The sequence below is a fragment of the Carassius gibelio genome, chromosome A23 (genome assembly GCF_023724105.1).
Source record: "Carassius gibelio isolate Cgi1373 ecotype wild population from Czech Republic chromosome A23, carGib1.2-hapl.c, whole genome shotgun sequence".
NCBI lineage: Eukaryota > Metazoa > Chordata > Actinopteri > Cypriniformes > Cyprinidae > Carassius > Carassius gibelio.
Window position 1 is genome coordinate 11,818,045 of NC_068393.1, and position 25,591 is coordinate 11,843,635.

The window sequence follows — 25,591 nt, forward strand, 5'->3', positions numbered from 1 at the left end:
TATTCTCCTTAGCCCAAACCTCTGATGTTGTCTGTGGTTCAGCAAATTCCTTGACACGTCTGTTTGTGGTGACTATTGATGCCTTGACCTCAGCCTCAGTGCATTCCTTGTGAAGTTTTTTGCTTGACAATCCTCATAAGGCTGCGGTTCTCTCAGTTGGTTGTGCATCTTTTTCATCCACACCTTTTCCTTCCACTCAATTTTCTGTTATCATGCTTGGATACAGTACTCTGTGAACAGCCAGCTTATTTGGCAATGAATGTTTGTGGCTTACCCTCCTTGTGAAGGGTGTCAATAATTGTTTTCTGGACAAATGTCAGATCAGCAGTCTTCCTCATGATTGTGTAGCCTAGTGAACTAAACTGAGAGACCATTTTGAAGGCTCAGGAAACCTTTGCATCTCACCATATTCTAATCTTTTGAGATGTTTTTCATGGTATTAATAAATTACAATGTAGATTCGAATACACATTTTTAACATAAATCTATAATTTAATGTAAATCAATATTACAATGATTTTTTTATAATACATTGTTTAAATTAATCGCTAAAGTAATTGCTAAAATACATTTTTTAATCTTTTTTTTTTTTTTTTTTGGCATATTGCGTTGGGTCAGCACTTAAATTCCAATGAAATTCAATATCCTGGAGCAAAACAAGTTCAAAAGTACTTATCTACATCATGTTCCTCAGTCAGTTCTTTAGCCTGGTACCTTTAAACAGTAGTGTACATGTTCACACTATAGTATATTAATAGACAAAGAGTGCTTGTATACCTCACCATGTTCAGCTCTTTCATTTAATGCATTAAACCAAGTCGACCTTGACCAGTCACCGCTTAAAGCATGACTTTCAAAGGAAATTTCTAGGAAAAGGAAAATATATAAACTGGATAAAACAGCAGAATCTGTGAAGCATGAATTTAAGAGGAATGTTATTAAAGAAAAATCCTGTAAAGTAAGGGAATGAGAGAAGACCAGCTCATTACTAATCCCTCACATCCAACAGACAGAAACCTAGGGGGGAGAAATCAGTAAAGAAGGGATTTAAATATACTCTCCAATTACTAACGAGGTGTAGTCTGCCATAGAGACATGCATGCACACAAAAACAAACACGCAGCCATCAAACCAGCCACCGTGACTCCAGTGCTAACAATGCCATAGATCATCTAGAACCGCTGAAACAAAGTGGGATCATTATGACAGAAGAAAACAAGTTCAGTATGCGAGTTCAGACCTTCAAATGTGCTGTCTACTTTCTTATGCACCTTTTCTGCTTGTGTTATTCACCTGCTCGTACTTACATTATGAGAGGAATGTTGTTTTAAGGTTCAAAAGGAACTTTCAGTGCTGTTTCAATGCAAAAGCTCAGTCAACCCTTGTTAAATCAGTCAGGTTAACTATTTTCTGGAGCAGAAAGCATGTCGCACATGCAAGAACATCTGCTAGACTTGTGGCCTCAGGAGAAATGAATGTACATAATCAGCATATTAAATGTATTCCTATATTAGCATAAACAATGTGAAACCTTTCAAGTCAAATCATCATACAGTTTCGATTTATGTTATTACACGTCCTTTTTAGAGATGCATGATACATCAGCAGAAAATTGGTTATCAGATCTTGTCATTAATATTGCACAATATTGGATATATATCAGATAATAATTAAATTAATAATAATTAATCATAATTAATAATAATAATTAAAAATTCAAACCCAGTTTGGAAAACCCTAAAAAAACAACATACACAATGAAAGTAAATGGGGTCCAAAATAACATTGGAGGATCTTCTTTTGTGTTCTGCCAAAGAAAGTCATATCTGCAACATTATTTGATGACTTTGATATGGTAGTGTTGCAAGAGCTGATTTCTGCTGCGTTGGCAACAGAACAAAACAACCGCACACGTGTCCTCATAGGAGCATACCTCTCACACTGCCATGGGCCTTTCCTTGTCAAACGGCCCCCAAGGCTTCCCTAAAACCCATGAGGTTAACCCCACCCCCACTATCACTCACTCTCACGTATATGTACAGCATGTCACAGTGAACCCCTGAGGTATGCTGATAATGGATGAGTGTATTTGGCTGTTTAATTTGCCAACCATAGTTTCATGGCACCTGGGTCTCTGTGCCATAGAGAAGGAAGGAGGTGTGGGATGCGTTTGGACGGGTCAGGATGGCTATGCATGTCTGGAGGGATTTTGCTGGTTACAGCTGAAAATGAAAAAGAGTGATTTATGTCTCTTAAGGACAAATTTTAACATATGGTGTGACACTGTAAATAACTTATTAGGTCAGGGTGCATCACACATGCATTAGTGCCCACAGTCACAACAGGGTAGGGCAATTTCTCAATGATTGTATATGCCCCAATATAATGGAGATATTGGTAACTTGTTTCTTACATGCGAAAAATAAATTGTGTGTCTTTATTTGTACTTTGATACAATCTTTTCATGTTAAAGCAGGAAACAAACAATGATACACGACAATGAAGCCTGATTGCAATTCCATGTGTTTAACATGCTCTCAATCAAGTATCACAGCAACCGACGATATGCCAGACAATGAACCGATGATTAAAGATATATTTTAAGAAAATTGCTTTCATAGTTCATCATTTTCACCAAGACAAAGTTAGAGATTTCAGAGAATATGGAGCAGTTCCAGACTGATACAGACTAAAGCAGGGTCTACAACAGGGAGTCCCAAGGTGGGATTGCAGGGGGTCTGCCAATTACTGTTAGAAAAACTAAATTAATATTTAAAAAATACATGCAAAACAAAAATACAATTGTATGTAATATATTATGTAATACCCTCTCTCCATATATATACATATGCGTCCTCACAGATTTACTTTTATTCAGGAGAAAAAAAAATTGTTTCGCAAAAAAACCTAAATAATTGAATTTGTTGATATTACAATTCCCAGCCCTAAATCTTAGCATTATAAAGTGTGTAAACAAATTAATATTAACATTATTGTCCACCAAGGGATCCAAAGGTTGAAAACTAAAATTCAGAGCATGATGGCTAGTTATCTGTAGACGGTTCACAGCACACATATCCAGAAGGATCAGTACTGTAGGCAGCTCTTTATGAGTCTCAAGGTCACACAGGCCCTAATCAAAATTACCCACGATCTTGAGCGTGTCTGAGAAGAGCAAGTGTGTGAGAGAGAGAGAAGTGTGTGAGTAGATATGAAAACATGAGTATTCTCTTTGACCTTACAGTGTCAGACAACACATTTACCGCAGAACGCATGTAGTCATAGCAACAGCAGCAAAGTCTTAGTGCAAGTGTGTCTGTGTGTAGGGTGCACCAATTTACTTTTCAACGACCTGAAAGAGAAAAATCATACGAAATGAAATATTAAACAGATTCAGCTCTTTTGAACACATGTGTATTCTCAGTGTGAAGATGAAAGCGGCAAACAGGCGCTTATCTGGCCAACTAAAACAGTACATTTTAATTAACACCTGTGCCCTGCGTTTATCAGCAATTGAAACCGTATCCACGACACCCTTTTCGTGCGATGCCCCCATATGAAATTCATTTGATTTGAATAAATGCAAATGGTGATCAAGACTGCGTATTAATGTTCATAATGCTCCAAGATAATGGTTGCTGGGTGAGGTACCATTAGTAATTGATGTTACCTGTGACTCAAACGGCAGACATCCTCCTTAGATCAGAAGTGTGTCAGAGTCTGTCTCCCCAGCTCAAGCCCCCCATCAACAGTCTGCACCTGTTTTGAAGGAAGTTCTCTTTCTTCCTCAGAAGGAAGGGCTGATAAAGGGAAGCCCGGCTTTGAGATTTTCCACTGAGGAAAAAAGAAAAAAGTCACTTCCACCCACACACGGAGAACACCACTGCAGGAGGAGGAGGATGTGAACTGAACAATAGAGACTCGTGTGTCGGTGGAGTTCTGTAGATGAAGCTCTGACATGCTTCACCCTGTCGCCCAGATAAGCCTCTCTTCCCTCTACCAGCCCCTCATCCTGCCCCGCAACAACAGCCATTGTTATGAGACAAACATTACAGTCTATTTGTGTCACGGCTGATCAAGTAAACAAGGTGGTGCTGAGCATGTTTGGCAAACCTCATCTTATTTATCTCATCACAGAGACTCTATGCCAAACAAACACTAAAAAGAGGTTTGCAAGCTGCAATTTCATTAACGTAGGAGCTAGTTGTCACAAGAGAAGTTGTCACAAGAACTCAGTGATTACGAGGTTTTGAGTCAAACACCGAATCACACACGTGTGCTTTCTCTAGCAGTAGTTTTATGTGGGTTTCAAGCACTGTGATCCAAACTTTCTTAAATTACAATTACATTAAAATACATTGCAACAGCTAAACCAGTGAACATTATTAATAAACCACCACATTAGCATGTATTAAGGTGAAAGTCAGCTATAAAATAAAGGTAGATTTTAACTGAAATCTGAACCTGTGTTCTCAGGACAAACAAATAAATTTCAGGTCAGGACATTTTATAAATTGTTATACATTTTAAAACATGAACCGTTACGTTTTATAGTACCATTCAAAAGAATGGGGTTGGTGATTATTTTTTTCTTAATCTTTAGAAAGTATTAATCTTAAAAGTATTTTGCACTTACCGTGCATTGACCAACATGGTGTAAAAAATTACTGCAATTTAAAATAACTCTTTATTTTAATATATTAACTCCTGAGATGCAAAGCTAAATTTTCAACATAATTTCTCACATGATCCTTCAGAAATTATTCTAATTTACTGCTCAAGAAACATTTCTGATTATCACCAATATTGAAGACCGTTGTGTTGCTCAATATTTATGCGGAACCTGTGATAAACATGTAACTCTCTGACATATAGAAAATTCAAAATAACAGCATTTATTTAAAACAAAACTAATTGCAATATTGTAAACATCTTCAGGTTGCATTGTGACAGCTTATCCCATATACAGTAGTCAATATGTGAATCGGTTAAAAAGAACGCATTTTGGTTTTAGGACAATTTTGGTTTAGAACCATTCCAATGTTGACTAATGTAGTATGACAACATGCTCTGCTATTTGAAGATTGTATATCTTCAAGAACAGGAAGATAATTATTCAACGTGCTGAAAAAGGATCCACGAAGGGCTGCAGGAATAGTACTTATTCAGGGAAAAGTATTATGCCTAAAATGGCTTTGAACAGTTGCTACATGAGAATGTCTCTGCTGAGCCACTCAGGAAGCTGCTAGTAATTAATATAGAAACTTGCTGACGAAAGTAAAATCCTCAAACATGCACAAGGAACACAGGCCTTGCTGAACATGAACGTACAGAATTCAGCACTAAATGAAAAGAAAGACATCGAGAGGTGTAAATGAGACTAGTACACTCAGACACAAGTGCTCTCTCAGTCAACCACTCTCTCAGTGAGGGCTCTCACTTGTACAAGAGTTCCTGTGAGCTGCACTCCATTAGGATTTAACATCAGGTACTTACTATGAAATTTCACTATGAATATGAAGAGTTTGCAAGAGGCTTACAGCAACAAGTCCCTTTATCAAAAAACACACATTCCAAAAAACATTTCAATATCTGTTTCAGTACATGAGGAGTGGGACGGTGTTGTTTCCTTCCACCACAGGATGCCTTAGAGGGGCCCTTCATTCACTGGCACCAGACAAAGGCCTGGGATAATATTCCTGGCGATGGCCCAGTGCAACATCATACCCATACATCTTAACAAAGACACAGCATCATATTTAAACAGTTATATACCTTCGAGGACTCAGCAGATCGGATCCAGCGTTAGCTGCAGAATTTTTCAATATGCATGCAGACTGTGTCTCAGTTTGTCCAGTAGTCAAGGAAGTCCTGCCCTCCTGTGGTAAGACTCTGAAAACTAAAAAAAGCATTTCACTGTTTGATGGTTTTATGGTTTTATTTTGGTTCTTCTAAGTTTTGGTTACCTGGACTTTCAATGGAGGGACATAAACCCCTCAGGTTTCATCAAAAATATATTAAGTTGTGTTTAAAAATGATTAACAAAAGTAGCCTATTACAAGCTGGGAACGACATAAAGGTGAGTAAATTATGACGATTTTCATTTCTGGGTGAACTATCCCTTTAAAAACATTATATTCACAATCTTATGGTATTTATTTCGTTTGCTAACTATGTACAGTAATGCATTCACATGGATCACATGAGAATTGTCATAAAAAAGAAAAATATAAAACTAAAGTAAAAAAGATCATTTCTACCAATTATGCATTTTGTTTAATAAAATTTGCTGTTGAAAATGGCATTTTGGATTGTTTTGCTTAGGGCAATTACATTGTTAATATTTAATGACCCTTAATACACAAATAATAAATTCACTTTTCTTGCATAATTTGGCAATAATGAGGACTTCACTAAAAATGAGACATTAAAAAATTAGTGTACATATTCTTTTCATACCTGATATTTCGCTTCTTCCCAAATCACGTCTCATATTTTCTCAAGTTCTTCATTGACACTATCTCCTTGCAAAATAAGTACTTTACAAAAATTTACAGTGCACGAGTTCGCCTGCTATTAATCACACATCTGTGCTTTCATCTTTGACCTGTTGTAGCGCCTCGGGCCAAACGGAGAAACACCCGAAACAGGTGTGTGGACAGTCCACCACTGAATTTAATCATGATTCATCATCAACATAATCATAATTACACACTCTCTTCCGAGCCTTGAGGTGGCAGCCGGGCGCGAGACCAATGAATATGAACCAACTGCGTCATTTCCTATTTACGTGAATTTTCCCGCGCTGCCTGTAGGGTCTGCTGTCATTGAGAATAAACACCGATCATTTTAAGGATGCCAACTTCAGATTATGATCCAGCTTGTTTGCCGGACTTGTTGCCGCTTTATTACCGCAGACTGTTCCCGTTCTCGCAGTACTATCGCTGGTTGAGTTATGGCGGAGGTAACGTTAAGTACATCTCTGACGCTTATCCATGTTATTCTGAGATCACACAGCGAGCGATTCACTGCTGTTTACAGTAGTTTGTGTATTTACTGTGAAAAGTCGATCTTTAGTGTTTAAATTTAAACAAAACAGTTTCTGCATGCGTAATTTTTTTATGTGACAATGTTCACGTTTCTAATTAAACATTTATAATTTCCTCAGTGTCTTAATTTTGCCTCTTGCAGTGTCTAAAAACTACTTCCAGAACCGTGAGTTTTCCTTCACTCTAAAAGATGACATTTATGTGAGATATCAGTCCTTCACCACTCAGAATGAGCTGGAGAAAGAGATGCAGAAGATGGTTCCCTACAAGATCGATATTGGAGCAGTCTACAGCCACAGGGTGAATATTATATTGTATTATATTATAGTTGGCATGTCCTGTGGTGAATATCTAAAACAGCATATTTTAAACAGCATGTCGATACTAATTTTTTAAATTGTGATTATGCATATGCCTTTGAGGTTTTTGTGAATAAAAAAAAAAACATTAATTGAATTGAAATATATTAATAAAATATATGCATATTAATTAAAATACTTGATGGGATATTCATACAAAAATTTCTCACAGGATTTAAAATAAAATAGTGGCAATAAATAAATAAATACAATTTTGCTATTTAGTTTAATAGTATTGTAGCCATGTAGAAAATATAGTATTATATAAATATAGTCATTTCGATCATATAATATATATAAAATGTATATGTGTGTGCTGTAAAATATTTTAAAAAGTGGATTGAATGATGTTTTTGTTATAATATATTTGCAATGTGGTTAGATGCCTCTAAAAAAAAAGTTTTGTTGTAGATTATAATTTTTCACTTTTGGCTTTTTAATCTGTTTCATATTGAAATGAAAAGATCCTGATGTCTCTGGTTCTGTGATCGACAGCCCAGTCAACACAACGCAGTGAAGTCTGGGACCTTCCAGGCGCTGGAGAAGGAGCTGGTGTTTGACATTGACATGACAGACTATGATGATGTCAGAGGTTGCTGCAGGTATACAGAGGCCTTCTCATAATATTTTCTGTAAATACATGAGATGCTTATGGAAAAGCATTTTTTTTGTTTTGTTTTGTTCTTCAGTGCTGCTGATATCTGCTCAAAGTGTTGGACTCTAATGACCATCGCCATCCGTATTCTGGACCGGGCACTTAGGGGTAAGCATAATTTCTTATCAACACAATTTACAGTTTACAGTAACATCATAACAAACGTACAAATGAAAACACATGTGTGCACTGTTTGTGTGGTTCAGAGGACTTTGGCTTCCATCATCTTCTGTGGGTATACTCGGGCCGGAGAGGTGTGCATTGCTGGGTTTGTGATGACGCTGCTAGGAAGCTCTCAGTGGCGGCACGGTCTGCCGTGGCAGAGTATCTCAGTTTAGTCAAGGTAGTCACATATCAGTTAACCGATCATCCTAGAAATTGCATTATGGATTTGTTCATCATATTCAGCTGTGTAATCGAAAAGCTGTGATTTAATGAACTAATTGTGTGTCCTGTGCATGTTCCTTTAGGGTGGTGAGGAGGCTGTGAGAAAAGTTGTGCTGTCAGATCCAATCCATCCTTTCATCAAGTAATGGGGAATAATGACTTACTTCCTGAAGTACATAATGTGTAAATGTAAATGATGTAACTGCATTCTCTTGTTGTTTTAGTCATTCTCTGTCTGTGGTGGAGCGCTATTTCGGTCAATATGCCATTGTGGACCAGGACATATTGGGCAGTAAGGAGAGTGTAGACAAAGTGCTCGCTCTGCTGCCGGATGATATCCTTTCATTCCCAGAAGTGTCGTCACCATACAAGTATTTCACTAGTCCAAACCAATACCAGTCAGATTTCACAATTCTCAGTGTCACATTTGGTACCATATCAAAAAAATATCGGAAATACTTCAATTGTTCATGTTGTTCACACAGTATTTGATTAGTGAAAGTGATCTTTTTATAAGAGGAGTCCAGTGGACTGTTATTTCTTTAAGTCTGACTGCACATATCAAAAAGGACCTGACAATCTATTATCAGGAGGAAAAGAAGCCAATGAAGCGATGGGAAAGACTCTGCACTCTGGTGGAACATAAAAAGGTAAATGCAAACTACTTGCACAGCAGACCGCGCAACAATCTTAAATCCTTAAGACAAGTAAGGGGAAGGCTAGTTCAGTTTCCTATTGTTTTCATTTGTTTGTGTGTCTGTGAAGTCGAGTGTTAAAAAGGGTGGCCAGTACTTCGATAAGGAGATCATGCTGCAGTACTGTTACCCACGCCTGGATGTCAACGTCAGTAAAGGTGTCAATCACTTACTGAAGAGTCCCTTCAGCATACACCCTAAGACAGGTGAGAAGGAATATTACCAGAGTAACTTTATACACTGCTGTTCAAAGTTTAAATTAAATTTATGCATTTAGCAGACGCTTTTATCCAAAGTGACTTACAGAGCATTCAGGCTAACAATTTTTACCTAACATGTGTTCCCTGGGAATCGAACCCACAACCTTTTGCGCTGCTACCACTGAGCCACAGGAACATAGCAAACATGTTCAGATTTTGTTTTTATGAGGATAAGAAAGCTTTTGGTATCAGTTTCCACAAAAAAAATAAACAGCACAGCTGGTTTCAACATTGATAATAATAAGAAATGTTTCTTGAGCAGCAAATCGGTATGTTAAAATGATATTTTTAATCAAATGCAGACGAAACTTTTCAATAGTAGCACATTTCTAGTTTTAAGGTGCAAGTTTCATCTGTACACTTGTTTTTAAGTTTGAGGTAAAATGGCTTGCTAATGTCACTTCAATTTGATGCTAAACATTTTTTTGGATTCAATATTTTCTTTAGGTCGAATCTCTGTGCCAATAGATCTGAAAGAACTGAACACGTTTGATCCTTTCGAGGTGCCTACGATCAGGTAAATACTCGTAACTCTTTGTCAGGTTGTTCCAAATAATGTGTCAAGTGCTTTCTATAAATGCTTGGAGCTTATGTCTGAAGTTAGATATGCTAGACTCACTGGTCTCTCTGTAGTCTGATCTGTGAGGAGCTGGAGAGACCCAGAGCAGATGAAGCAGAGGACGATGATGTGAAGGACAAGGAGAATGAACAAGAAGCTGGAGAACGACGCAGAATCAGAGGTAAGCAAACATCATGTTTGACCGTTCAGTTCATTCACGTTGGTGTAGTTCAGGAGCCAGCCTCAGTTCTGTGAGCAGGTGCTGTGTGCTAAACATGTTTTTGGTTCGGTGTAGACTATAAGCGGACCAGCCTGGCCAAGTATGTGAAGGTGCTTGATCGGTTTTTGGAGGCAATGGCTCGATCTCGGAAAGGAGAGATGCTGAAGAAGAGTGGTGAGTTAGAAACAAGTTTCTCGGTTTTTCTGATTATCTCATAAACTTGATTTCAGCATTTACATTCTAAATGAATTGGGGATGCATGACACATCGGTTATTACCTTAGTCAATATTGCATATTAAATTCTACATGCTCATATCCTCTATTTTTACAATTAGATGTGAGCAGCAAATGACAAAGTTAGTCTTAAAAAAAATTTAATTATGCAATCTTTAGTCAGTATCAAAATTAATATCTAGTTGATTTGATTTTGTTTTGTTTTTTTAGACCAAATAGTTAATAATTTCAATATTGGCCATGATATGAAAATAAGGATTGGCTTATCGTCGATTGCATCCTTAAACTAATGGTGGTTCTAGTTGATGTTATAGTGCAGTTTATTTCATTGATTATTTGAATGTGATTATGATTCATTTTACTTTTGCAGATCTTCAGAAGGACTTCTAAGACAGAAGCGCTGGAGGTATACAACAGCCGTTTATCAGAAAACATTTTCATGTTTATCTGTTGACTGTCTACTTCTGAGGATACAGACACTTTGACATACATGGAACTATAACTGTTTGCTCTGAAACATTCCATTGGAGGATCAGTCAAATTATGAAATAATGTCTTTTATTTCCATGTGATACTGTTCCTTTATTTTTCTAATGGAAATAGGTTTTTCCTAGGCATTCATGGGTTTTGTAAATCAATCTTTCTTTATAATTTGTTTCATTTTTCTACCAGCTAAATAAAATAACTTATATCTCTTATATTTGTTGTCCGTTTAAAAGGGGGGGAAACCCACAAAATTACAAAAATAATTGTGACATCTGGACTGAGTCAATGACAAAGCGGTGGGAAGCTAAATGCAACCAACAAGCATTGTGTAAATTGAATGACAAATTTATCCAAAACCAGTGCTTCAGCAGTATAAAAACATTAATGGAAACAGACTAAACAGCATCATTTAAACACCTTTTTTTTTTTTTTTAACCGAGCATCAGTCTCATTTGGCCATGTCAATTAGACTCTGTAGTGATGTTGGGACCCAGGTTTTCTCTCCCTGGACAAAGACCACTCCACGCTCAATGTAGATGACGATTTTGCCAAATGTGTATAACTGTTTGCCCATATGCCTTTTGGCCACCAGTGGCATGAAAACAATGCCGTTCTCCTCAGCTTTGGCCTGGACTAGATCTTTAAAGTTGGTTGGTACAGATGCTGGTACTGCTGTGGTGCCTGGTGGACATGTGGCAGGATTCTCCACGTCACGGCGCTCAGGCTGAGGCTCGCTCTGGAAATCTTTTTTTCTCTGTGTCTGAATCAGATATGCAATGTTCTCTCTTGCTCCAGGTTGTGTATACCCACCTGCAAAAAGACAGACGGTGAAGTTGAAGGTATAATGATAGAGCAGTACAAAGCTATAAGTACTGTTAGTGGACTTCATGTGCTATTTTTTTCTAGTGTGTGACTGACCTAGTCCAGAGGCAACAGCACGATTCATGATGTCAAGGGCCTCGTTCAGTTTTTCTTTGATCAATGGATGACTGAGCAGGTTCTCGGAGAACAAACTCTTCCAGCCCAGATACCATTTAGTGATCTCCTCATAGTTTGGGTTGTTACTGAGCCAGGAACACAACACCTGCACCAGAGAAGAAAAAAAAACAAAAACAAAAACTAGTAGTCAACTCCTAGTAGTTAAACTAAACTAAATTTATTAATAGAAAATGAGTAAAAGTCTACATATAAATTAGTTGTATTTAAACAACTATTTTAGTTTATGTCTAAATAAATGAAACAGTAAAAAAAATTGAAATAAATCACTTTTTGATCTGACAAATAGAAATGTAAAATCTTATGTTTAATATTACAATATGTATTAAAATGTTAAATTATGTTTAAAATGTCAGTTCAATTAGACAAAATAATTAAATATTTCCTTTTTTAAGCACTGGCCAATTTCTTAATAAAATATGTAAAAAAAAAAAATAATAAGTGACAATAATAGACATATGACATAACAGTCAGGTTAGGTTCTAACTGATTAGCATTCTTTTGACTAATTGTAAAAGACTGTTACGCTGACCTGTAGCCATTTGGGAAAGAAATTCTTATCCAGCAGTCCAACCATGGTGGAGACCGAGAGCATCCCTTCCCAGTCCATCACCCAGTTGAACAACTCCAGAAGCTGCTGATGAGGATTCACCACCAGCTCTCCTAAACAAAGAGCTGCAACACAGTAGCAAAACCTTTAGAGACTCCCTCAGACTCCCAACGTCTGTCACTGACAATCTAAATAAGCACATACCCAATTTGGGAATGATATTTTTGACCATGAAGGCCTCCCAGGCACCAGATGTGAAGACATCTTTCCAGGGTTGAAGAATGAGTCTGGCGGAGGAGTCACTGGGGTGCCAGCGCTGCAGGGCATGGGCTAGTTTACTGCGGATGGGTGCGTACAGTGGCTCAAGACGCGTTTGCATCAGAGGCAGCCAGGGATGAATCCATGAATGGATTGGTACCGTGTCTGTCAGTGGGTTCCAATTGTCCACCTATCCAAAAATAGTCAGAGAAGTAACATAACAGACAAGGAAACATATAATGTTAATTTGTCATATGCTCAGCACGAACCTCTCTCTGTAGTCGTGGGAAAATAAGCTGCTCCAAAACATGGTCAAGAATCCACAGCGGTAATACAGGGGCCCAGCACTCAACACAGTCCACCATGGGCCCCACGTTTCTAGGCTGCCACTGAGACACACAGCTCCTCATGACTGGAACCCACACTTCCCATATTAACCTGCACACAAAACATGCTCGAGCCATTTCCTTCTACAGACACTCCACATACACACACAGATATGCGTTACCTGTGATAGGGGTCCATGTTAGTGTCTGGACCACCATGAAGAGATTGTGAACTTTCAAGAATGGCCCTCCACTGACCGACTTCCTCCAAACCATCTGAACAGTCCTATAGACAAACAGAGAGAGTGCAGAATTCATATAACTCAGAGCTTATACAAAGTGTGAAAATTTCTCTAAGATCATGTGACACAGAAGACTGGAGTAATGATGCTGAATATTTAGCTTTGCATCACAGGAATAAATAGCATTTCAGAATATATTCAATTAAAACACAGTTATTTTAAATAGTTATATTTCACAATTTTTAACAAATACATTATAGATGCACTGAATGCAATTTTCTTGGCCGATTCCAATTTTTTTGTTAGTGTGATCTGCTGATACTGATTTTTGCCAATTCAATTTTTTCTTCTTCTAAGAGCTATAATTGACAGCATATACAAACGAAAAGCTAATTTTCTTCTTGAGACTGAACACAGCTTGTGCGCTCCACTAATATAGATCAGTTGTGGCATGTGCTCCTTTAGTGTACAAAACCTTTGGGAATGACAAAAATAATTTGCAATACAAGCACTATTTAACCGGAGTGAATGAGACGTGTGTGAGAGAGAAGGGGTTGTCGAAGAGAAGAGAGCTAGAATGTGCTGCTGAAGTGACGTTATTGCCTGTGCCGATGGTAACGTACGGACTGGATCGAAATTTAGAAAGAAGTGAGACTGATTGGCCGATTCCGATCCCTGGCCGATCAATCAGTGCATCTCTAAAATAAATGCAGCCTTGGTGGGCACAAAATACTTTCAAGAACAAAAGAAAACCCTTTCTGAGCCAAAACATTTGAACAGTGGTGTAACAACATCCTGTATAAAAAAATATGTATTTTACCTTCAGTGGATCCCAGCTGCGAAGTCTCTCTTTCAATAAAGGATGTACAACAGACACAGCTAGATCCCCCAAACCCAAGGTTTTGTACTCCTGATAGAACTCTGTCTGCAGCTGCTGGAAGATCGTAGCACACTCCTGAAGGCCGAGTGCAGGGCTGTCCTCCTTATCGCCTGCATCGAAACGATCCACCAGGTTCATCACCTGCTCCAGCCGACCAATAGCCTGTTCCTCCTCTGCCAGCCTGACCTGCAGCGCGTCACTCTCATGGGTCAGGGTCACCACAGTGTCCTTATCATGCTGCAGTTGTCGTGCACTCTATACACACACACACACACACAACACAAACAGAAAATAAATCAAAGAACTAGCTGTTTGCTTCCGTCAATGGCCAAAACAAGAATTTATTACGAAGTGAATTATGCATTTAAATATGTTAAATAAGTTGTGAAGGGTTACACATGGTGCACCACACAGGAAGCAACTTTTAGAAATACTTTTAGATTTTAGAATTAGCATTATATTACTTCATTAATATAATATTGTTTTACGTAAATTCTTTTTCTAACTTGCTGCTGATTTGGTGCAAGTTTACGAGTGCTGTACCTGTAGGATGTCTTGCTCTGTGAGCTCAATGAGCAGTTTGAGGTTGTGTTCCAGCTCCGGTAATGAGAAGCCAGGGGTCTTCTGTTCTCGAGTGCTCACACTCAAAGGGGCCTCCTCAGGAACACTGTGCTTCTGACTCATATGACTGTAACTGTGATACACCTTCTGCTCTCTGCCAGTCATATCGATCACCTGAAACACGAGGGATGGGTTAACTGCTTCTTGTGAGATATAAATAAACAATTATTGCGCATTTCTAAGTGTTTTGCACTCTCACCTTAACCTGAGCCAGTTCTCCAGCAGGTCTGCTCATGCTCCTGTTGGCCAGTTTGCCATGAGCTTTCAGCTCTTCCACAGTCTTGTAAGAATATTTGGGCTTTTTCTTTGCCGTTCCTGGTTCTGTACGCCATTGCCCCAACTCCTTCTGAAACTCCTTCAATGATCGAATGAAAAAGAAAAAGAAAAAAAAAGAAGGAAACAATGTGAAAACTGGACAGGTAAAGAAAGATCTGACTTGTTGCTGAGTTGCTGCTGGGTTGCGTTTCACAAAAGCATGTGGAAACAACAGATTCATAGTTGCTTATAGGAAATGCACCCCTTGTTCAGTTAGATGCTTTTTTTGTTTCCTGACCAAAAGAGAAAACTATTGAGTTCTATCCATTCTGTTTTAAAACGGATCCCTTTATAAAATTTAAATTGCTTATGTGGATGTGTATTTTTTTAACAACACTGATTGATCACTTGAATTTGATTGAACCACTATAACCACCAATAATTTGTTAGTTTTGACTTACTTGCTCCTCCTCCTCCTCAGAGTCTACAACAGGAAAATCCTGCAAGGACTGCTGGGTCCTCTCATTTCCATATGCACCAACCGCTCCCTTCCCCTTTCGCACTTTAGCCTCAATCGGGTTCACAATACCTGCACACAAAGATTTCCATAAGAGGATATATCATATCATAACATCATCCCCAGGATCCCCACAGATGATGCATAACATAATTCACAAGAAGCTAAATGCAGCAAAACCAGTTCACTGAGGTATGAAATAAAGCACTGAATAGTTTTACCTTGAGCATTTTTGCCCAATCCTTTTCCTGGAACGTAACCCATCTTCTGAAGAAGTTTTTGACCAATGCCTCTTGTGTGTTTCTCCCAGGATCCCAAGTCCTGCCCTGTTCTGATACCACCTGCAAATCTCTGGGATGTCTTAAAGCGCCCACCCTAAAATAAATAATTCAAATACATATATTACACAACTGTTCTGACATTTGGGATCAGTAAGGACTCGTTTAACTGATCAGATAAAAAAAAAAAAAAAAAAAGGACGGCACAAGGGTTTTAAACATTTATAAATGTAAACGTAAAAAGCCGAAAATTACACTTTGGGATAAACTACATTTTAAATATTTTAAAATACAAAATTATTTTAAATTGTAATACAATCTTAAGAGCTTACATTACAATACAAGCTTAACATTATTTTAAAAAATCATAGAGAGCCATATTTTTGGACCTGATATTCAAAAGTAAAGATATTGTTGTGTTGGCATCTCACTTCACCGTTTGGAGTTTTTTGGGAGCAGCAGCACGGGGTAGAGGAGGAGCATCTCCACCATCACTGGAGTCACCTGAACCCTTCTGCTCCACTTTCTCCTCAGCTGCAGTCTTTCTTAAGCCAGAACTCACAAAGTTCACAGGAGCTGAATAGTCTTTCGATCTGTGTGGATATCAATATTGATTATTGTCTTAAAATGACATTTACCGTTTATTCACTAAGATCTCTAGCAGTTCCGACAGCTAAAAACATTATCAACAACAATCACATGCCTTTTCCCCCCAAAGCTGGGCCGCTCATCATCAGAGTCATGCTCTGCCCAAATCCCATAGGTCGCTTCTTCCTTGGTCTGTCTGTGTCTGCGTCTGTCTGGGTTGAACTCATTGGCCAAGTCCCATTCAGACACCTCAAACTTTTCGATTTCCACACCATCCTCCTCCTCCTCCTCACCTCTACGCCCATACAAATGGGACATAGACATATCTCTGCTGGAATTAAAACAGAAAAATGTTATAGGCCAGGGTTTTCAAAACAGGGTCCTGGGACCCCTGGGGGGCTGCAAGGGAGTACTAGAGGGGTGCAAAGAAAATTTGAGATTAAAACAGTGTAACAAATGTAAGATCAAATAAATAATAAAATAAGATAGACAGACAGACAGACAAAAACACACCAGTGCTACAGTGTGTAAAAATAAGAAAAATACACTTTTATCTCATGTTATAATGTTATTTTTAGAGCATAAAATGGGTCTTTAAACATGAAAATATATCGCTGCCTTCTTAAATGTTAGGATGATGATATTTGGTGCTCCGTGACCTAAAAGGCTGAACAGCCCCGGTTTATGCACAAAAGTATTTATATAAAGGAGTTTAACCTGCTTAATTTATTCTCTGACACTAAACAAACACGATAAAAGAAAGTGATATTGATAGTAATATTAGTACTTCAGGAAAAGGTTTTCAAAAAAGGTTAGCATAGCGTTGCTATTTTTTGTAAACAAAAGCACATGCTCTCTATTAAAACGGTTAACTTTACTGTGAATTCTCAAGCACGTCCAACTAACGTGCAAACAGTTATGTGCTGAAACACATAATACATATATACTTAATTGTGTTTTTTTTTTACCTGAAAATGTTGTTCTGTCAGCAAGTGCTTATCCAAAAACAACTTCCTGTCGGAGCCGGAAGCAGAGCTGTGACATCAGAGCGACGCGGAGGTAAGGAGCCCTCTTTTACAGCCATCTTGGATCCTGTTCCCTGAACTAGTGAGTACTTGTGTGTTACATCTATTGTCATCCAACGCTGTTTTGATGCGTTTGACCTCAGATTTACCACTTGTATTGACGCTTTAGTGTTCCTCTGTGTGGAACGGTAAAGATTTGTTTAATTGGCTCGATTATTGACGAAATAACTTAATGAATACAACCGGCTGACTGTTCAAAATGGGGAGCGAGACTCACCACCGCTCGATGTGTGCCAGTTTTGGGCTTTGTGTCTAACGAAACGTTCAGAACATACGAAATATAGTTTCATAAACAACTAGAGCGAGATTTATTTAAAGTCTTTAATGTAATGACAACAAGAACTTGCTTTGTGTGCGTCAGTAATCACTGGAAAGTTGATCTCGCCTGGTAGACAAACAATTTACGAACACAGAGATACACGTGTTGTGATAGCATTACTTTATATTAGGTCAAAAGCTAATTTCCTAATGTTGTCAGCGTGGTTTAGTTTTCACCTTGGCAGTGTATGTCTCAAACAGCAGTAGCGTACACACGTGAAATGTGCATCACGCACACATGAACCGCTATTTGCAGCTGTGATGCTGAATAGGCATTGCTATGTAATTGGGTTTTTATAAAACTCACAGTTTCCGTACAGAGCACTTGTGAATTGTTATCATGCAAGCTCGATAATTGATCAGATGTGAACAAAGCGTTGGGTTTAATTCAATAGAGGCCTAGTGCTGCTCACTTTGAGTACTAAAACATGAATTTAAAGCACAGACTAAAACACACAAAAAAAAATCTCATTGACTTCATTTCTGCGAAACTTAAGATGTTTGTATTATGTCCACTCTGTTGCAGTCCAGAATGCCAGGCGAAGCCACAGAAACTGTCCCTGTTACAGAGCAGGAGATGCAGCAGCCCCAGGCGGAGACGGGTTAGTATGTTATTGCTGTTGAATTTGCATGTCTGGTGCTGAATGCAGGTTGTGGAAGGGGTCCTGGAGTTTGAATATTTGTTTCAGTTTTTATTGTTTAAAAATAAAGCAGTTGCAAGTAATAGTGTTTTTACAGGTCTTAGACTTCTTCAGGGTTTTTTTTTTTAATGGTCCTCTACCAGCTGTTGTAGAGACTTCACAAAGCGAGTTTGTCTAGTTGGAGTGGTCACATGGTGATTTGTTGGGTGGGGTTGCCGTTTGAGTCAGATTTCTTCACCTAGAGGTTTTTAGGTTCAAGTTCCTGAGCCCCTCCCTGGATTAAGAACTGCACAATTTCTGTTAAGAGATAGTTTGACAACTTGTTCTGTTAATTCAAAATACAAAAGCATTGTATTTGAATATATGTGCTCATATATATATATATATATATATATATATATTTGTACAGTACTTCGTTACTTTTCTTTCTCCAGGAAAAAAGTTTGACAAATGGGTCAGTTTGCTTGCATGTGCGCAAAGTTTTTTTTTTTTTTTTTTTAATAAATCCCACCTTTATGCAAAGGAAGTGGTGTACGCCTTTTTCAGGGTAGGTTTTGTGCATACACAATGGTTATAAATGAGGCCCCAGAAACCTGTAATATCCACATGCTTGGGTGAAAGTGTTTTTATTTTTCAAATAATAATTACAGATCAAATGGTTGAAAATTTGTCTACACTCTTAATCCAAACCTGTTTGAATTTTTTCCCCCTGGGAAAACAGAAGGTATTTTGGAGAATGTTATTGACTTTCATTGTGTAGACAAATACAATGTTATGACAGTTGAATTAATTCTCTAAGTAGCAAGTCATACCTACAGTGTAGTTTTTTGATTTCATAATTTACTCAGACATATTTAGTTATGAGGTAATGACAACATTTGGTTCTGCAAAATGAGTGACCCAGGACTGCCTTGCCCAACAGTGTTCGCCTGTACTGATTAATATTACACTAAATTAGAGTTGTGATATTGAAAGCACATGCATCCTTACATTTCTTTTTTTCTTGTTGTGTGTGCATGGAATATGGACAGTGTCACTCTGCATGAACATTTTCCTAACATTTCACTGAATTTTAGTGATTGCAACCTGAGTAGATGTAAGAGCGTTTATAACAAGGGTGTTTTTTTATTTTTATAGAAATTGTTTTATATTAAGCAGTCTATTGGTCTTTAAAGGAGGGATTTATTGTGTTCAGGAATGTATTTGCAAGGTTTTGTGATCTACATGAGGAGAATCATGCAGTGTAACATGTTTACAAGTCTCCTTATGATTCTGTTTTTGAAGAAAACAAGCTTTTCTTTATATATCGTGATGTACAACACGCTTTTTCAGGTCATTTTTTCACAGTGTTAGTGTTGAAAGTTAAATGTTAAAGTCACAATTAGTAATTTTATGTACATTTAACGAAGCATACAAATCTTGCTCAAATATTGGGCACGTTTAGTCATAGGTATGGATAGTACTTTGGTGAACTGCAGTTATGACAATATGAAGAATTAATATATTTCTCACATTTCTTGATTTTACTAACTACTGTGTTTGAAGATTAGTTGAATTTGGGACTTGGGCGCTGCGTGGCACAAAGTTTTGTTTAAATGTTTGTTCTCATTTGATGATATGAGATTGTCAGAACTTTTCTAATCTAAATGATAATTTAAAAAGTCATCAGTTTACGGCTACCATACTTTTTTAAATGAAGTTAAAATTATGTCTTGTGACCTATTGATGGTAGGTTTTTTATATATATATTTTAAACAAAATGCTATTTATTACTTGTGCCTCTAAGGGCCTTTCACTTGTTAAATTTTGTAACCTCTTTAATTTCTGTCTGAATAGGCAGTATTACATTTTAATAATATTTCTTTAGGTCTAATTTACCTTAATGTATTGCATATAAAGTCCGGATCACAATGCTTTTGATTAAATTGGGTAGCAAGTTCCAGTTCCTGTGGACTTTAATGTGCCAGGGATTGTGTTAATCTTGTGTAAATCAATGTTTTAGTACAAATGTTTTTTGCATACTGTAGTTCATTGCCAATAACTGTCTGGTTCTTGCATGTGCAGTTGAGTGGTGTTTTTACAAAGCCTTACAATTCCTAACCCAATAATAAAGGTGTGTTTGGTTTAATTTAGTAGCCAGTTGTCCTTTGTGGAAAGGTTTAACACATTCGTCAAATTGACAGCATCCCTCATAACCAGCATGGATGTGATGGTTTACACCATGCAACTTTTTAATTGCAAAAAAAGTTCACTCTAGCCCTTTTATTTCCATTAGCCACACCTGCTGCTGCGGCTCCTGCTCCCTCTCAGGCAAAGCCTAAAGTGGGCAAAACTAACTCTAAGCTGTCCTCTTCTCCTCACACCACCGCTCCTAAGCCAGTTCCTGCTGGACACAGGAAACGATCCTCTCTATCTGCCTCCTCAAGCTCCCCTACCTCTCCTAAATCTACCTCTGGCCATCGTGCTACCCCCCCATGCTCCCCTTTGGCCTCTCCTCTAGCTGACTCTTCTGTAGCTGGGAAAGCGGAGCAGACTGCTCCTAAGGTGGTAAAGGCTGGCAAACAAGGGAAGCAACAGAAAGCAAAGAATTTTAAACCTGCTGACCCTGAGCAACCTCCCTCAGCCTCTAAGCCTGCTCAGGAGCCTGCACCAGTTGCAACTTTTCCGTCTCTTGCTATACCATTAAAAGAAGTAGCAAAACCAGCTGGAGATGGAAGTGCTTCCCCTGTCTCTCCCAAAGTTGCTGTGGCTCCTGTTGACTTTAAAGTAACTTCTAAATCTGCTGCCCCAGCACCAAAGTCATTTAAAGAAGCTGTGGCCGCCAGTCCACCAAAAGTGGCTGAAGCCTCCAAGGTTGCCTCTGAAGGTCCTAAAGTAGCAACCCCTGTTGTTTCAGAAGCAAAGATTTCCTCACCCTCAAAAGCAGCTGCCAAGCCTGGCCCTGTTAAAGTGCCAAATGTGAACCCAGCCACTGCTGTTCCCCCAAAATATGCCCCTGCAGCGCTTGAGGATGATCTCCCACCTCTCTTACCACCTGAGAATTCTTTTACAATGCCTACACTCCCCCCCATGCCACCTAGTGCAATGCCTGTAGTTACCCCAACAGCTCCCAAAGCAGAAGCTGTCCCTACTAGTAAAGTTGAATCTTGCTCTGTCCCTGAAGCTAAGGCTGCTGCTAAAGCTAAGCCAGCTCCTAAGGTTGAACATAAAACAGAACATGCCCCAAAAATTGAGGTTGCATCTAAAGTTGACCCAAAACCCAAAGATGAGCCTAATCCTGCCCCTAAAGTTGCAGTTGCTTCTGCTCCTAAGACTGAGGCTGTTCCCAAACCTAAAGTTCAGGCTGCTCCTGCACCTAAAAATAAGACTGCCCCTATCCCTAAAGCTGAGCCTGTTCCTGCCTCTAAGGTTGAAGCTGCTCCTGCTCCTAAAGCTGAGGCTGTCCCCAAGGTAGAGGCTACTCCTGCACCAAATGTTAAGTCTGCCCCTAGCCCTAAAGCTGAGGCTGTTCCTGTCAATAAGGTTGAGGCTACACCTAAAGCTGAGGCTACTCCTGCCCCTAAAGTTAAGCCTGATCCTGCTCTTAAAGCTGAGGCTGTCCCCAAGGTAGAGGCTACTCCTGCACCAAATGTTAAGTCTGCCCCTAGCCCTAAAGCTGAGGCTGTTCCTGTCACTAAGGTTGAGGCTACACCTAAAGCTGAGGCTACTCCTGCCCCTAAAGTTAAGCCTGCTCCTGCTCCTAAAGCTGAGGCTGTCCCCAAGGTAGAGGCTACTCCTGCACCAAATGTTAAGTCTGCCCCTAGCCCTAAAGCTGAGCCTGTTCCTGTCACTAAGGTTGAGGCTACACCTAAAGCTGAGGCTGCTCCCGCCGCCAAAGTTAAGCCTGCTGCTGCTGCTCCTAAAGCTGAAGCTATCCCCAAGGTTGAGGCTGCTCCTGCACTAAAAGTTAAATCTTCCCCTAGCCCTAAAGCTGAGCCTGTTCCTGTCACTAAGGTTGAGGCTGCCCCTAAAGCGGACTCTGTCCCTACCTCTAAGGTTGAAGTTGCCCCTGCTGTTAAAGTTAAGCCTGTTGCTGCTCCTAAAGCTGAGGTGGCAGTGGGTGCTAAAATTGAGGCTGCTCCTGTCCCTAAAGTCGAGTCTGAGACTGCTCCTAAAGTTAAACCTTCCCCTGCTCCCAAAGTTGAGGCTGCTGTCCCTACCCCTAAAGCTAAACCTGTCCTTGTCCCTAAAGTTGAGCCAGTCCCTGTTCCCAAACCAGTAAAAGCCCCATCTGTACTGGAGCCAGTCATCAAGAACGACAAGGGTATCTCTTTCTCTCTTTCTGTCTATGCTTATGCTGGTATAAGCATGTATACCCCAAACATTCTTTAGGGTCACTTCATCAGTGAAAATACGTTTGGTAACTTTATGGTTTCAAAATCAACTTATTTTTTTAGTCTTTAAGTGAAATTAAAGCTTCGGTTGGATGCTTTTCAGGAAGTTGTTAAAAAAAAAACATTGGGCCAATAGCTGAATGGTTTTTGAGTTTATCAATGTGTATATTATTCAGAGTTGTAAGTATGATGGCAATTTACCTTTGCTCCCATTTATTGCATAAAGTACATAAGTTTTTTTGCAATTTAAATGCTGTTAAACTGATCTACTCATTTCTCCATTGCATTTGACACTTTTGATTATTCCAACAGGACTTTTGGTGAAAATATATGTATCTAATGGCAAATTAATTCAATATGTCTGGGTGTTTTAGGGTCTGGCACTGAATCTGATAGTGACGATTCTGTTCCTGACCTGGAGGAGCAGGATTCTGCACAGACACAAACACAGCAGGCACAGGTAAGATTCTTTTGATCGACGCATACAAAGTGTGTTTTTTTTTTCCTCCGCTTTTTCTCACCATTTCTTTTTCAGTTTTACATTTTTTGTTTGACATGAACTGAAATTGCATTCCACTTCCACAGCTTGCAGCTGCAGCCGAAATCGATGAGGAACCTGTCAGCAAAGCAAAGCAAAGCAGGAGTGAGAAGAAAGCCAGGAAGGTAGGTCATCCCCAGGAACTGAATGAATCTAACTTTAACAATTTAAAATTAATATTAAAATTCAGTTCAAATTAATGCAATGTTGTTTCACTGTACACTTTCTTCCCTTTGCCAGGCCATGTCCAAATTGGGGTTGAGACAAGTTGCTGGTGTTACCAGAGTAACCATTCGCAAGTCCAAGAACATTCTCTTTGTCATTACCAAACCAGATGTCTACAAAAGTCCAGCTTCAGATACTTACATTGTCTTCGGTGAGGCCAAGGTAAAGATTGTAAAAAAATGCTTTCTTATTTCAGGTTGGTGTGCATTCCTATCTCAGCCATGTTTTGGTTGATATCTAATTCTACATGGCAATCTTGCCTGGTGATCCGGACCAGAGTGACCTCTTGATGATGATTTAAACAGTTTGACTTTCGTTCTTCTGAGTCTGATGAAGCCAAACTTTCTGTCCTGAGAGAGAAAATGTTCAGTGGTGTAAATGAAGAACATTGAAGCTCACAAAACAAACTAAAATCCTGATGGTTTCTGCTCCTCTCAGATTGAAGATCTGTCCCAGCAAGCCCAGTTAGCAGCCGCAGAGAAGTTCAAGGTCCAAGGAGAAGCTGTTTCAAACATCCCAGAAAACACACAGACGCCCACAGTACCGGAGGAGAGCGAAGAGGAAGAGGTGAGCGTTAACTCTGTTGTGATTTCTAGCACAGAATAATACTGAACATGCTTTTATGAAAAGTCCTCTGATGTGTTCAACAAATGTGAAAAGTAAATGTCCACAGTCGTGAGTGATTTGCTTTACCATTTGCAGGTTGATGAGACTGGAGTGGAGGTCAAGGACATCGAGCTGGTCATGTCTCAGGCCAATGTATCCAGGGCAAAGGCTGTGCGCGCACTGAAAAATAACAATAACGACATTGTCAATGCTATTATGGTGAGTTAGACTGAATTTTTTTATTTGATTTTTTTTATAGAATTTCTAAACTCTTCTGTGATGAATTAACATTTGACTTTCGTTCTTCTGAATTTTTCCTGAAGCCAGTTCATTTGTTCTGAGAAGAGCTCAGGCTTTAAATGTGGTGTCATTTGTATCGAGCAGTATTACTCCATTTATCTTTTTGTCTTTACAGGAATTGACGATGTAGATGGAAATCGGGGACTGGGTCAAATTAAGATGATGTTGATTTAATCCTCACTATTGTTTGTACAATTTATACCCAAGAGAAATAAAGGTGTGTCTTGATGAAATTATATATTTTGTGTATTTTTTACTATTAATGGAAATTTTTCATTTTATAGTAAATTTGTCCAGAAAAGCTAACACATGAATTGCATATAGCAAGGGGAAATTAAATGACCTCTAGCTATTATCATTGTCATTGGATTACTTTTTTTTTGTCATTTGTAAAGAAATATTATTTAAAATAAAGATTGTGATTGCTGTCGGATTAAATCTCATCTCATATTTGTCATAAGTGAATTACATGGAAGTTACATTTGTCCATTGGACATTGATGTATTTTTTAAACTGATTCGTAAATTATTTTATTATATAATTGAATTCGATTATGTAAGATCACCGGTATAAAACTCCTTAAATGTGGCCAGGAGGGGGCGTAAAAACATAAATCAACACTGTGGTTTATATTAGGTTATTAAACATTATTTGACCATCATTGTTTTTCCTGTTTGTAGTTCAAATAACTCTCTATAGAGAAACTGTGCAAATTCAGCAAAACATGGGTAATGTGGGTACAAGATCAGAAACTGACAGAAATGTAACTAGTTCCTGGGATGAAGATACCTCCACTTTGCCCATTACATCAATCAATACTTTGGAGCAAAAGTTGCAGATACTGTTGAGAAATCATCACATAGCGAGACATTCATCCTAAATACTCCAAATAAAGCTAAAAATCCACTTCTTCAGCCAAAATCTCCAGGCTTGCTCCACATGAGTAGCCTCACTACACACTTTGGAGAAAATTGCACTCACATGGCCAACCACATCAACTATGGAATTACGTTTGCGTCAATAAAAATGAAACTTTATAAAACTTAACTTTTTCAGAAACCATCAAAAATATGCAATTACAAAAGAAAG

The 25,591-nt window shown here is 38.6% G+C and overlaps 3 protein-coding genes, 1 long non-coding RNA gene and 2 other non-coding genes across 25 annotated transcripts; 4 read left to right on the forward strand and 2 right to left on the reverse strand.

The window, feature by feature from the left end:
• Positions 1 to 2,422: 2,422 nt before the first annotated feature.
• LOC127944501 (uncharacterized) lies at positions 2,423 to 6,834 on the reverse strand. Its single transcript, XR_008150373.1, has 4 exons — positions 6,460 to 6,834; positions 5,776 to 5,899; positions 3,671 to 3,834; positions 2,423 to 3,352 (listed from the first exon to the last, which is right to left on the reverse strand). It is a non-coding gene; the product is annotated as an uncharacterized LOC127944501 (long non-coding RNA).
• Positions 6,725 to 11,117, forward strand: LOC127944500 (DNA primase small subunit). The gene is made up of 13 exons (XM_052540481.1): positions 6,725 to 6,964; positions 7,192 to 7,349; positions 7,904 to 8,010; positions 8,098 to 8,171; positions 8,270 to 8,406; positions 8,534 to 8,592; positions 8,675 to 8,784; positions 9,009 to 9,100; positions 9,216 to 9,351; positions 9,853 to 9,922; positions 10,039 to 10,145; positions 10,260 to 10,358; positions 10,790 to 11,117. Exons 1-13 carry the CDS (start codon positions 6,856 to 6,858, stop codon positions 10,807 to 10,809), a joined length of 1,278 nt encoding a protein of 425 aa, XP_052396441.1. The 5' UTR covers positions 6,725 to 6,855; the 3' UTR covers positions 10,810 to 11,117.
• Positions 11,118 to 11,210: 93 nt separating this feature from the next.
• On the reverse strand, positions 11,211 to 17,509 carry LOC127944499 (tuftelin-interacting protein 11-like). 3 transcript variants are annotated; one of them, XM_052540478.1, is made up of 14 exons: positions 17,385 to 17,509; positions 16,532 to 16,744; positions 16,265 to 16,421; positions 15,772 to 15,925; positions 15,495 to 15,622; positions 14,978 to 15,133; positions 14,701 to 14,892; positions 14,098 to 14,412; positions 13,218 to 13,321; positions 12,979 to 13,147; positions 12,656 to 12,899; positions 12,434 to 12,576; positions 11,824 to 11,989; positions 11,211 to 11,715 (listed from the first exon to the last, which is right to left on the reverse strand). In XM_052540478.1, exons 2-14 carry the CDS (start codon positions 16,738 to 16,740, stop codon positions 11,354 to 11,356), a joined length of 2,499 nt encoding a protein of 832 aa, XP_052396438.1. In that variant the 5' UTR covers positions 16,741 to 16,744; positions 17,385 to 17,509; the 3' UTR covers positions 11,211 to 11,353. The 3 variants fall into 3 exon arrangements, with proteins under 3 accessions (XP_052396438.1, XP_052396437.1, XP_052396439.1); XM_052540477.1 differs by having other exon boundaries at positions 16,532 to 16,747; positions 17,385 to 17,485; XM_052540479.1 differs by lacking the exons at positions 16,532 to 16,744; positions 17,385 to 17,509 and having other exon boundaries at positions 16,260 to 16,401.
• LOC127944496 (nascent polypeptide-associated complex subunit alpha) lies at positions 17,437 to 24,740 on the forward strand. 18 transcript variants are annotated; one of them, XM_052540472.1, is made up of 11 exons: positions 17,450 to 17,523; positions 18,346 to 18,421; positions 20,736 to 22,066; positions 22,223 to 22,294; positions 22,454 to 22,763; positions 23,208 to 23,293; positions 23,419 to 23,496; positions 23,612 to 23,758; positions 24,035 to 24,163; positions 24,299 to 24,421; positions 24,618 to 24,740. In XM_052540472.1, exons 2-11 carry the CDS (start codon positions 18,352 to 18,354, stop codon positions 24,630 to 24,632), a joined length of 2,361 nt encoding a protein of 786 aa, XP_052396432.1. In that variant the 5' UTR covers positions 17,450 to 17,523; positions 18,346 to 18,351; the 3' UTR covers positions 24,633 to 24,740. The 18 variants fall into 18 exon arrangements, with proteins under 18 accessions (XP_052396435.1, XP_052396432.1, XP_052396431.1 ...); XM_052540474.1 differs by having other exon boundaries at positions 17,458 to 17,523; positions 20,736 to 21,910; XM_052540471.1 differs by lacking the exon at positions 22,223 to 22,294 and having other exon boundaries at positions 20,736 to 22,138.
• Positions 23,880 to 23,955, forward strand: LOC127945691 (small nucleolar RNA SNORD59). The gene has a single exon (XR_008150941.1). It is a non-coding gene; the product is annotated as a small nucleolar RNA SNORD59 (small nucleolar RNA).
• On the forward strand, positions 24,473 to 24,548 carry LOC127945692 (small nucleolar RNA SNORD59). The gene has a single exon (XR_008150942.1). It is a non-coding gene; the product is annotated as a small nucleolar RNA SNORD59 (small nucleolar RNA).
• Positions 24,741 to 25,591: the final 851 nt, after the last annotated feature.

Excerpts from the sequence above, each read along its gene's own strand:
- LOC127944500 (XM_052540481.1), top strand. The coding sequence starts at position 6,856 with ATGCCAACTTCAGATTATGATCCAGCTTGTTTGCCGGACTTGTTGCCG. Across the intron at positions 8,407-8,533 it reads AGTATCTCAGTTTAGTCAAG|GGTGGTGAGGAGGCTGTGAG; the intron begins GTAGTCACATAT and ends ATGTTCCTTTAG. Across the intron at positions 10,359-10,789 it reads AGAGATGCTGAAGAAGAGTG|ATCTTCAGAAGGACTTCTAA; the intron begins GTGAGTTAGAAA and ends TTACTTTTGCAG.
- LOC127944499 (XM_052540478.1), bottom strand. The coding sequence starts at position 16,740 with ATGTCTATGTCCCATTTGTATGGGCGTAGAGGTGAGGAGGAGGAGGAG. Across the intron at positions 15,926-16,264 it reads CTCCCAAAAAACTCCAAACG|GGTGGGCGCTTTAAGACATC; the intron begins GTGAAGTGAGAT and ends TATTTATTTTAG. Across the intron at positions 13,322-14,097 it reads GCAGCTGGGATCCACTGAAG|GACTGTTCAGATGGTTTGGA; the intron begins GTAAAATACATA and ends GTTTGTCTATAG.
- LOC127944496 (XM_052540459.1), top strand. The coding sequence starts at position 18,352 with ATGCCAGGCGAAGCCACAGAAACTGTCCCTGTTACAGAGCAGGAGATG. Across the intron at positions 23,497-23,611 it reads GTGAGAAGAAAGCCAGGAAG|GCCATGTCCAAATTGGGGTT; the intron begins GTAGGTCATCCC and ends TCCCTTTGCCAG. Across the intron at positions 23,759-24,034 it reads TTGTCTTCGGTGAGGCCAAG|ATTGAAGATCTGTCCCAGCA; the intron begins GTAAAGATTGTA and ends TGCTCCTCTCAG.